The 13111-nt window shown below is 40.5% G+C and overlaps 1 protein-coding gene across 2 annotated transcripts in view; it reads left to right on the top strand.

The window, feature by feature from the left end:
- The window catches only part of LOC129771523 (contactin), a 52022-nt gene extending 40244 nt beyond the window's left edge, over positions 1-11778 (top strand). Inside the window, exons 5-6 of one of the 2 annotated variants that reach the window (XM_055775276.1) lie at positions 10887-10980; positions 11129-11778. In XM_055775276.1, coding sequence (XP_055631251.1) covers positions 10887-10978 — 92 coding nt within the window. In that variant the 3' untranslated portion in view covers positions 10979-10980; positions 11129-11778. The remainder of the gene's footprint in view (positions 1-10886; positions 10981-11128) is intronic. The other variant, XM_055775268.1, reaches the window with a different exon arrangement.
- Positions 11779-13111: the final 1333 nt, after the last annotated feature.

Here is a 13111-nt window from a genome sequence, read left to right on the forward strand (position 1 = left end):
CACCGTTCCTGCACAAAACGTCGTACGCGACATTCCACTTCAAAGCGATTATGAGAATTTTTCGATGGTGGAATTCTCAATTGCCCTTCTCTCATGTAACAATTCAGCTCCGGGGTCGGACAAGATTAAATTCAACTTGTTGAAGAATCTTCCCGACTTGGCAAAACAGCGTTTGCTGAACTTGTTCAACAAGTTTCTGGAGCTGAATATTGTCCCGCATGACTGGAGACAAGTGAGAGTGATAGCCATACGGAAACCCAACAAGCCGGCTTGCGATCACAGCTCGTATAGGCCGATTGCAATGATATCCTGTATTCGTAAATTGTTGGAGAAAATGATTCTACTTCGTTTGGACAAGTGGGTCGAAACGAACAATTTGCTGTCAAATACGCAGTTTGGCTTCCGCCGAGGTAAAGGGACAAATGATTGTCTCGCGCTGCTATCTTCTGAAATCCGAATCGCATTTACTCGCAAAGAACAAATGGCTTCCGTTTTTCTCAATATCAAAGGGGCATTTGATTCAGTTTCCATGGAAATTCTCTCAGAGAAGCTTCATAATCGTGGACTTTCACCAATTCTTAACAATTTCCTGTACAATTTACTGTCAGAAAAACACATGATTTTCTCTCATGGCAGCTCGAAATCTTCTCGTTACAGTTTTATGGGCCTACCACAAGGCTCCTGCCTAAGCCCCCTCTTGTACAGTTTTTACGTCAATGATATGGATGATTGCACGCTGAGACAACTTGCAGACGATGGAGTTATTTCCATCACGGGTACTAATCCCGTCGTTCTGCAAAAGTCGTTGCAAGATACCCTGAACAATCTGTTCACGTGGGCCCTCAAGTTGGGTATCGAATTCTCTACGGAGAAAAGTGAAATGGTCGTTTTTTCTAGGAAGCACGAACCCGCCCAATTCCAGCTTCACCTATCCGGCAAAACGATCCAACACTCTATGTTTTTCAAATACCTGGGTGTATATTTTGATTCTAAGTGTACCTGGGGAAGACACATTGCGTATTTGAAACAGAAATGCCAGCAAAGAATCAGTTTTCTCCAAACAATTACCGGAACATGGTGGGGTGCCCATCCAGGAGACCTCATTCAGTTATACAAAACAACGATATTATCAGTGTTAGAATATGGCAGTTTTTGCTTCCGATCAGCTGCCAGGATTCATATTCTCAAGCTGGAGAGAATACAATATCGTTGCTTGCGTATAGCCATGGGGTGTTTGCATTCGACACATACGATGAGTCTCGAAGTTTTGGCAGGAGTACCCCCGCTTACTCTTCGGTTCATAGAATTATCCTACAGATTTCTCATCCGTTGCAAGATCATGAATCCATTGGTGATTGATAACTTCGAAAATCTACTCCAATTGACTCCTCAGTCAAGTTTTATGTCTTTATACCATGAGTATCTTACCCACGACGTGCACCCTTCACCAGGCATTTCCAACCAAGTTTGCTTCCCATACTTCTGCAATTCCTCTGTCATTTTTGATCTGTCCATGCGACAAAAAATCCATGGAATCCCAGATCACCTACGCTCCGATTCTATTCCGCCGATATTTTCGGCAGAATATGGGAAAGTTAGATCTGATAAAATGTTCTTTACTGACGGTTCATTCATAAACGGGTCCACTGGCTTCGGCATCTTCAATGAAAATTCCTGTGCCTCTTTCAAACTCAAAGATCCTTGTTCCGTGTATGTCGCTGAACTGGGTGCGATATATTACGCATAAGGGATCATTGAAACATTGCCCATCGACCACTATTTTATTTTTTCAGACAGTCTAAGCTCAATAGAGGCAATCCGCTCAATGAAAGTTGATAAACGCTCATCTTATTTCCTAACAAGAATAAGACAACTATTGAGTGTTTTGTTCGAAAAATTATTCAAGATTACCTTAGCATGGGTTCCCTCTCATTGCTCGATTCCGGGGAATGAGAAAGCGGACTCGCTAGCTAAGGTGGGCACTTTAGAAGGCACACTTTTTGAAAGGCAAATTGCTTATAATGATTTTTTCCACATTCCTCGTCAGTATACGCTCGTAAGTTGGCAACGCATGTGGAGTGGTGATGAGTTCGGTCGTTGGTTACACACGATTATCCCTAAGGTCTCGACGAGTGCATGGTTCAAGGGATTGAATGTAGGTCGTGATTTCATTCGCGTGATATCTCGGCTTATGTCCAATCACTACAGCCTAAACGCGCATCTCTATCGCATTGGGCTCGCAGCAAACAATCTTTGTGATTGTGGCGATGGCTACCACGACATCGAGCATGCTGTCTGGTCGTGTATCCGGTTCCATGCTGCTCGCTCTCAGCTCTCTAGAGCACTGAGAGCACAAGGCAGACAATCGGATATTCCCGTCCGGGATATCTTAGGTAGCCGGGATCCTGATCTTCTGCTTCATCTATACCTGTTCCTCAGAAACGCCGATGTCAACGTTTAATGATGTTTCCTTCGTTATGTCCTCGTTTCATATCCCTCCTATCCGATCGATAAACTTTTACTTAGTCGCGGCAATACATACACACACTCTTTACAGATGCACGGGCCGAAGGTTGTGCAGTCCACTGATCATTCAACAATAGCCAAAGGTTGTACCGCTCATGACAACTCTACACGAGCTGATGATTGCGCCGGCTAGTGACCATTCTATCCTGGATTCCTCGAGTCGAGAAAGACGCACCACGCTAGATATGGGGTACAGACTAGGGGGGCGTTGCTGATTAATGGTCAGCTGCATCCCAATAGGAAGTATCCCGTGTCGGGCACACGTACAGAGCATCGAAGACTGCGACATACCAATTATGAGAACACTTGTAATACTAACCTCGAGTCAACCGCGAGTAATCGGTTACATATTACTAACATAGTTGTAAGTAAACATTGTCAAAATATTGAACTCCCGGCCCCGTTAGGCTGACGCCATATGAGCCTTAATAAAATATATATTTTGGATAAAAAAAAAAAACACGTACACGCAATATGCCAAACAATGAATTGAAAGCAACGAAAAAACTTTTTTCTCAACATGCCCTCACTATAAGATTTGATGTGTACCTAATCCATGAATCGCCCCAGCTTCCCTCAGATTTGTGTCTGATAATCAGGAAATATATAAATGTTACGCGGAATTGAAAGAATACATGAAATTGAAAATATATATATTTTTTTATCCCTTTTTGTTTATTTTAGGCTCATTAGCATTTTAGCTGTAACAGAGCCGAATTTTGATCGGGTACATGTCACATGTTTATCATATCTATAATTAGCACATTATACAGTTGCTATTTTTCGGCGTTAGAGTATTCTCTTCTATACCATTGCATATGGTACACATTTAGACAGAAGCCATTTAGGCGTAAGAGTTTTCCTTCTGTTCTTCCATTATCCAGTTAGACCGGACAGCGGAGACAGTTGATTGATCATTGTTGGGTTATTTATAGAACAGCAGCCCGATGTGTCTTGCAGAGCAGAGTAGTTGTATGGATGAATCGATCTTATTTCGACCGTGGATCGATCTCCATCGCTGATGATTGTTGCGTTGACGTAGTTATTCTGTATCAACACAAAGATGGTCAATGAGGGCCCTGAGTTTTGAAATCACGATCGATCGCTTACCAAGCGAACGCGCAACCAATTTGGCTACGGAGACCCCCGAAAATATATAGTTTTGCTTTTGAAACTACGAAAATCTTATTTAATTTTTAACTCAAAATTGAGTGTACATTAACAAACAAAACCCTGCGTTACATGCATTTTGCTCATAAATGACAATATCGTTTTATTTTCCTTACAAGCGTTCTCGTTATATTTATCCATTCCGTCCAGCGCAAATCAGTTCAGCTGCAATAGTTTGTTCGCAAACAGTTCGCCCACAAACATTTCGTTCTCAAACAGTTAGTTCCCAAATAGTTCACTCTCAATCAGTTCTTTCCCATTATGTTCACTCGCAAACAGTTCGTTCTGAACCATTTCGTTCACAAATAGTTCACTCTCCATCAGTTCACCCTCAAACAGTTCACTCGCAAACCATCCTTCATGGGGAGAGCTACCGTTCTTTGAAAAAGATCGACCGTTCGTTCACTCTTTTCGGCGAACTAGTTCTTTCGTACCCTTCGTGAACTTTTTGTCCATCTCTACTGTTCACCCATCAATAATACATGGGCTGAAAAGTTCGGGGATTTTTAATGAAAACAATCGTTTTTTGGGCAAAGCTGTATTTATTCCTCAACATAGTGCGAAATGTCTAAATCTTTGAAATATGCCTCAGTTCCACTCTGCAGACTGCCTATTGGACTCGGGAGTGTGATAATGGATCCATGTTCCATCCATTGTTACAAAATGTTGGAAGAAGTCCACTCGATTACGCTTCGACAACGCCAAACCGGCTGTTGAATCATCAACGTGTCGCTATTTTTGGTCGACGGCCAGCAAATGCGGTACTCATCACGCGGATAGTTTTTTCATGTCCAATATGTTGTGCAAAATGTATTCCACTCGTTCTCTGAAAATACCTATGGCCTCAGCTAACTCGCGTAACTTCATTTTACGATCGTTCAAAATGAGTCACTTGTTCTACGATTTCTGGATTTGTATCCTCTTTTGGCCTTACAGAGCGAGGTGCATCTACGTTGCTTGTACGGCCCATTTCGAATGCACTAAACCGCCGATAAACTATTGTTCTCGAAGGAGCAGAAATGGAATAATATTTCCTCAACCACTGCATTGATTGTTGAGGAGATTTTCCTCTTTTTCCATTTTCTATACGAATGCTCAACAACTGTAGTTTGTGAATGAATAAACGAAATGTCTTGAAACTCCACACATAGGCTGGTGACAGATGAACCGATCCCGGGGGACTTCAATGCTCACGACGCAACTGGGGAAAGCAAACTCCAAACGTCAGGGGTGAACATCGTCGCCGATCTCTTGGAGATACTGGAGCTCTCGGTCTTAAATGACGGATATCGGATACTTTCCGTAGAGGTGTCAGTGACACAGCCATTGATATTTCAACAGGTAGTCTCTATTTTGAGGGTAGGCTAGGGTGGAACAATGTCGACGACTTTCATGGCAATGATCTTCATCCGATAACCATCAACTTCAACGGTCTGCCGGAATCTAGAGACAATCCGACCATTTTCACTTTCAACAAAACCATTATGGAGGCGGCCGAAGCCTGCATCGCAAGAACGAAAACCACTCCGAGCAGAAAAACGCTGTATTGAGTTCACTGAGTGGTGGAAAGTTGAGTCTCACAGTCTGCGTAATGTACTGTAAGGTGAACGCTCCGCGTCATACGTTCGCTCGTTAAAAACTGTTAAAAGGCGACGTTTTCCATTAGTGACGTTAGAAGAAATTGCCAGTCGATTGTCAGGTAGCAAATTTTTCACTATATTAAACTGCAGAAAGGTTTTCTGGCAGGTGGCCTTGACAAAGAGGTTCGCAAAGCTTTGCATATTCAGTACATCGTGGGGTCGCTATTCCTGCAAACGTCTCCTGTTCGGATTGGCATCTGCCCCTGAGATGTTTCAACAGATAATAACGAGGTTGCTCTCAAACATTGCGGGGTTGAAAATTTCCATGGACGATATACTTATCCATGCGAAAAATGAAGAAATGCTCCAGAATACTACGAAGGAGGTCATCAGGAGATTGAACGAAAACGGTATGAAGTTGAATTCTGATAAGTGTATTTCAGCAGAAAAGAAGTACATTTTTTAGGACATTTGATTACATCCGAGGGATTAAAAGTCTGTCCGGAAAAAGTCGAAGCTTTTACGCGAATGAACGCTCCGAGGAACAAACAAGATCTCCAAATATTCATCGTAATGATTACATATTTGGCCAAGTTCATACCAGATTTATCACAACTTACGGAATTACTAAAACAACTACTGAAGAAGGAGGTAGTGTACCCATGACAATCGAACCAGCAGGAGACATTTGAATTGATTGAAAGCAGATTGGTTGAAGCTCCAGTTCTGCAATATTTCAATGTTGGAGAACCAGTAGAGCTTTCGGTCGACAGTTCATTGAAAGTATATGGAGCTGCTTTGTTACAGAATAACCTTCCCGTGGCTTATGCAACGAGAAGTCTGTCGGTTGCTTCTTTGTCGATTGAGAACATATCATAAACCCTTGGAGAGTATCTTGGTAGCTGTACCTCCGAGACTAAAATGAATTCTGTACGATGTGAAACCTTATGCACCCTTGATTGTGTATCGAAGAGGCAAATACATTCCTGTTGCTGATGCATTTACAAGAAAGCCACTGCGGAAGATCGTATTCTACAGGAATTTTTAGGGTATATATACGGTGGGTGGCCCAGTAATGACTAACAGGTAAAAAAATATTCGCGATTAATTTTCGTTTCGTGAGCAGTTGTCGGAATTAGATGGTTTGGTCTTTGAAGGCGAAAAACTTGTTCCCGAGACCGAAAAAAAAAATTCCACAATGCATCTCGTGTATGCTAAAAGTCATACACGAGATGCATTGTGGAATTCAAGCTTCGATCAGAAGAGCTCGCGATTTTGTGTTTGGCCGGAAATGACAAAAGCAATCTGCGACTATGTGGGAAAGTGCAAGATTTGTCAACAAACGCAGAAATCTGAGCAAGAGGAGGAAATATTTTTGAAGAACATACCAGAATTCCTTCCTTCAGCGGTTTTTACAAGTTTCGAAAACTCAAAGAATCGTGAAATCAAACCACCCAAGAGACTAGATTTGTGAGATGTTCGCCTTATCTCTTCTTAATATAACTCTACTATATTTGGATACCTGGGGGTGCTCCCTTGGCCGAGTGGTTAGCGTCATAACTAACATGCCGGGTGTTCGGGTTCGATTCCCGTTCTGGTCGGGGGAATTTTTCGTCAAAGAAATTTCCTCCGACTTGCACTGTGATCACGCGTATTCTAGAGCTTGCCACTCAGAATGCATTCAAGGCGTGTTGTGTTATTTGGCATAGAAATCTCAACTAAGCCCCTAGTACTAATAAAAACAGGAAGTGGGTTATATCTATGGTATAACCGCAAAGGTGACGTAGGACTATCGTTGATTTAGAGATCATTTGTTTGAAGTTGAATCTGGATTCATTCTGAATGAATGAATATTTGGGGGACTTCGACAACGAGAGCGTTACGTTGGAGGCACAAGGTTTTATGCATCCAATATTGGATACGGAAATATCCTACTGATGGGGAAGAATAATCTTCAGAAGTTATCCTGTTAATTGCGATTGATTGAAAAATCACAAAACCAAATGTATTTGGTCACAGTGTTACATGGATAGAAAACATTAAAATAAACTCTTTCACATGAATGTAATTTTAAATTCCCAGAGAAACTGGCAGATTATTTTCAATAACGATTAGATATTTCCACATTTTCCTCGATACTGGAAGCTCACCAGTGGTTAATGCTAACTCGATAACCATCTGTTAATAGCACTTGATTGAAACATATTTGGTCACAGTGTTACATGGATAGAAAACATTCAAAAAAAAACTCTTTCACATGAATGGCTTTTTAAATTCCCAGAGGAACTGGCAGATTATTTTCCGGATCTTTCTCGATGTTGAATGGCATCCAAACGGAAAGAATTCCGTGCGTGTATGTGTGTGTGTAGCGGCTGCTTCGATGGTCACCTTCTCTTCTCCTGAAGGATCGGCTTCTCTGTGCTTCTTACAGTTTCAAACAAACTGCTTGCGTTTCAGGGCAGATCTCGATCCTTCGCCGACCAGCACCCTCAGCAACGATGTTGTTTTGTCGATGTCCTCACGAAAAATGAATGCGTCTCACCACCAGAATATCGCTTAAGTATGCTTTTTGTGCGTGATTGAATCGAGAGAAGGCTTGGTTTACGATGGCAATTTGGAAGGCAAACTAGAGGGGAATGAACTCTCTGAGCTCGGAATTTTCGGCGACTGATCAATAATCGATTGCTGGCGCATACAAATTTGGATACGGAAATATCCTACTGATGGGGAAGAATAATCTTCAGGAGCTATCCTGGTAATTGCGATTGATTGAAAAATCACAAAACCAAATGTATTTGGTCACAGTGTTACATGGATAGAAAACATTAAACTAAACTCTTTCACATGAATGTAATTTTGAATTCCCAGAGGAACTGGCAGTTTATTTTCAGTAACGATTAGATATTTCCACATTTTCCTCGATACTGGAAGCCCACCAGTGGTTAATGCTAACTCGATAACCATCTGTTAATAGCACTTGATTGAAACATATTTGGTCACAGTGTTATATGGATAGAAAACATTGAAATAAACTCTTTCACATGAATGTATTTTTAAATTCCCAGAGGAACTGGCAGATTATTTTCCGGATCTTTCTCGATGCTGAATGGCATCCAAACGGAAAGAATTCCGCGCGTGTATGTGTGTGTGTGTAGCGGCTGCTTCGAGATCTTCCCGGGGAACCGTTTGTGGCATCACTCTCCTCCTGATGGATTCCCTTCTGGCCTAAGGTGCACAAACAGGCTCTTGGTGACACCGTTCATCCGCGCTTTCATGATAAACGAAAAGCTTCACCACAACAGCCTCAACATGCTCCAATCGCTGTTCAATTTGAACTGAGTGGATTTCTGAGCGGCCCTCGCTTATATACCGATTGGTGATTTCAATAGCCTGTTTTGAAAGCAATTTTAAGACTATTGAAACAAGTTTTTGGATCAGAAAGTAACAAGTATAAAACCGTAGACATTTTATCTTTCGAATGAAGTGTTTATCATACCATTTCGTTCAGTTGTTTTGGAGCTATTAACGCTCAAAATCTCGGTCTCCGGCGTAACGCTTTCGTTTTCGAAACTTTGATTTTACACCCCGGTATAGAAATGAAAGACGTAGTTCTACGTCAAAATGACGCAAGTAATACTACGTTGAGACGGCGAAGTTCCTCTAGGAACGTTAGTGCCATTGAAGAAGAAGAAGAATATTTGGATTCCTTCTTTAACTAAAATGTATTTTCTTTATTTTCTATATCATTATTAGCATTATATAAAAGGGGGGAAGTAAAAATGTTGGGATCTTCACTATTGCATATTTTGTATTAACCGAGTATAAAAAATAAAGCGGTCAGTTTCCATGAATTAATCAAATCGAACAAACCGAATCGAGCTCTTCGGCATGGTACTTTGTTATTTATGGTAAGAGCTTTTGGAACAACTTTATGATGGGCTGATTTCCAGCAAGAAATTCGCGGGCCAGGTCTTCTCGGTTGATGTTGCCGGCATTTTTGAGGCAAAGGAATGAAGCGACGGATCAAAACTCGAAACTCGTTTAATTTTCAGGAATATTTTTTTTAAATTCAGCAATTGCTTTCCGTTTACGCAGTGAAATCGTTTCTATGTCTTCAATGCTGTCAAAACGGGCGGTAATTTGAGTTTCGGAAATAGGAAAAAGTCATACCCATGTCTTGTCTCTAGTAATCATGTGTTGGATGAACGTGGGATCAGAATTTGATCGCTCAAGCATGTCTTCAGCCACTTGATTGCGATGAAATCTTTTGGCACTATTCGTGCTGTGACTTTTCTCATGCCCAAAACATCAACCAAAATTCGACGAACGGTCTTAAGAGAGATATTTAATTTACGGGCTAGCTCTATCAAACTTGAATAACGATTTCCGAGCACCATTTCTTTTATTTTGTCGATGTTTTCATAAGTTGAAGAGGTGGATGGTCGTCCTTGACGTGGCAAATCGTTCATCTCTTCTTCATTCTTTCGCCTTTGAGTGTCTAATACCATTCATACACCCGTGTTTTCGACATAGTTGAGTCACACTTAACTTATTCTTATGGGCCCCCTCAGAACAATATTGGCAATATTGAAGCCCCTAGACGAACAATTATATTGCACAAACCAAATATATTGCGCAATAATATTGAACGTCTATGGGACGCTTTAATGACGCTGTCAACAAACAAAATGGCGTATCGCGCTGAAAATTGACATTAGGACCACTGACAGAAATACCAACTTAAAAAAAATTAAAAAGGTTCAGCGGGAAGATTTAAATTTACAAGCTGCGCAATTCCTTTTTGCTTCACGAGTATTTTTTCCTTTCTTACGAACTTGCAATGGTTATACAGCACTTGATCTCCTGAAATTATTTCTTGATGGTTTGGGTGGGCGTATTTCCGCTGTCATTGTTAAATATTTGGCTGCCACACCTGTGTTGAATTTTGTCATTCCAAAAACAGCTTTGTGTGCACCCATGACCGAGTGGTTAGCGTCTCACATTATCATGCCGGGTGTTCGGGTTCGATTCCCGTTCAGGCCGGAGGATTTTTCGTGAAAGGAATTTACTTCGACTTGCACTGTGGTCACGCGTATTCAAGAGCTTGCCCTTCGGAATACATTCAAGGCGTGTTATTTGGCTTAAGAAAACTCATCTAAGTATTAATAAATGACGCTAGTTAATGCATACGTTGAGACGGCAAAAGTTCCACAGGGAACGTTAACGCCATTCAAGAAGAAGAAAAACAGCTTTCATCTTGAAGACATCCGCTAGTGGAACAGAACAGAATCATCCATCCGCTTCAAGTTTCTGCAGTTTCGCTAGCAGGGGGTGGAATGCATGGCTTCGAGACCTCACGCTTCCAAAATTCGGTTCAATCTTGGAAAATATTTTCGATGGTTTCGTCCTGGCGGGTTTGTGGTCAAATATGCTACTCGGCATATGCCGGACCTAGTGATGAAACTTCGTGCGGTTTCGCACCGAAAAAAATGGAAACGTAAATTGAATTCATCAAAAATTTTAATAAAAATCTACATATATATCTTCAACAGAGATTCGCCGAAAAATTATTAGTTTATTTAATGACACATTCTTCATTTCTCATTTCAGGAAAATTATACAATCTTCGCGTTCTAGCTTTCAGCAATGGCGGCGATGGAAGAATGTCAAGTCCACCTATTAAATTTCAAATGGGTATGTAAATGTACGTAATGTGTTAACATTATGTTTAAGGATTGGACATCTCACAACCATATATAAGTTGTCATATTATGCAAATTGTAAAATAAGAACAAGAAAAAAACAATTACTTCTATTACGAATATTAAACCGCGAATTACGTTTCGTTTCAGGCATCACGCAAACGCCTTACAATGCATCGAACAACTTGAGAGCGGAAGCAGCACTGTATTGGATACTCATATTGGTAGCAACAATTATTTTTGTACGCTCCAGAAGATCATGATTTGAATCTCAACAGCAGCAACATTTATTACCGAAATTTTGTTCAAGAAGAGAATCTCAAGATACATTCCATCCATTTTAAGCAATGTAGAAATAGTTTATTTTTATTATATATAGTTAACCTGTTAACTGGGCAGTGAATATTTTTTTATAATGCTGCTTTTCTTCCTTCAAATGGTAAAGTTGTTATCAAAACTCAATTTTGTGTTTAAGAAATCGTTTTCAACCTGTTGCACGCAGAGTACGTTCAATATACTACGTCATACGGTCAAAATATTACAGATAATTATTGTGACTAAAATTACCGTCATACCCACTGAAGTATTATTCACCCTGTTAACAGGTTAACCGGGAAGGAGAGCTTAGTATTATAAATTAGGTTATTAAGTTGACCATTCGCTTCGAAACATAGCGGGATCAATTTGTTACGATTTACGTTCGTCCAAAATATTTTGTACATCTTTTTCAATCATTGACATCTTGTAACCATAAATGAATCGTCGTAAGATTAATAGTACAAAACACAAAAACGACCTGATTATTTGTCTTTTGCTTTATTAGAAGAATGCCCTTGATTTATTCGAAGGAAAAAAAGGAAAAAAGTATCATTGTCGAAGCATGTGTCCGTCTATGCAACTTTGCATCTGTTTTTTGAGCTAGAGCTGGAGCTTGAGTAGACCATACTCTTCGTAGTTGCTCTTCGTGATAGACTTGAACCAGCGAAATTACACACAGAACACACTGAATGTCGCTTAGGATTAACAAATCTTTCTCATTGAGCAATTTTCGGTGATTCGAGCTTTAATAGTCAATAACCCCGCTAGTCATGTTCTTACAGTCACCAGGGGAAGGGAATAAATGTTAGTGTGATATTCGCGGCCAGGAGGCTCGCTTTTATGGTGCGCTTCTCTTTGCGATTATCATCAATGGGTTTATTAGAATCCAATGAGGTAAGTGGTGTGATTATAAGATTAATTGAATCGACTATTGTCTTTTATTATTTATCGTAAGTATCTACATTTTATTTATTCCCAATGCTGGTAAACGTGACAGGACGACTCCCAAAGCATATAGATCAATTAGTCTTATATATGTCATCTTTTTTTTTATAAATTCGTTTATTTTTACAGGCTCAGTTACATAAGTTTAAAGGAGCCGAAATCTTAAATACATTTTTAAAACTATATATATGAACAATTTTCTCAAATCTATGGTTAGTAATGTGGGAAACCGATTACTCGCGGTGGACTCGAGATTAAAAGGGTGACATATTTTTCTCAGGAAAAGGATGGGGTATAAGGAAATTATTACAATGTTGATAATCACACACACTCAATTCTTAAATCTATTCGTACATCTGTTGTGAATTTACATTTCATTCTCCTGTTTATAGCAAGCGGACCAATTTCCCAAAAGGAAGAAATGGAGGGTATAAGGATATAAGGATTATCACACACGAACATCGATAGATTTAAGGAAAACATATATTTGGGACATGTAATCAAGGTCTAACCGAGCCAACACATCTCTCACCGGCACATTGGGCTGCCTTCCTCTAGCCCGAAGGGAGTTCTCTAAATTCGATCTGGCAACAAGATACACCTCACACGACCAAACAACGTGTTCGATGTCGTGGTAACCTCGGCCACAAACGCAGATATTGCTGCCGGCCAGACCGAAACGAAAGAGTAGCGCGTCTAACGAACAGTGATTGGACATGAGTCGGGAGAAGGTGCGAATAAAGTCCCGACTCAAGTCCAGACTTTTGAACCATGGTTTGAGGCTAACCTTAGGGATAATCGAGTGAAGCCACCGGCCCAATTCATCTTCGTTCCTTTTGCGTTGCCAGATAGCGATGGTATTTTTGCGGA

The sequence above is a fragment of the Toxorhynchites rutilus genome, chromosome 1, assembly GCF_029784135.1.
Source record: "Toxorhynchites rutilus septentrionalis strain SRP chromosome 1, ASM2978413v1, whole genome shotgun sequence".
NCBI lineage: Eukaryota > Metazoa > Arthropoda > Insecta > Diptera > Culicidae > Toxorhynchites > Toxorhynchites rutilus.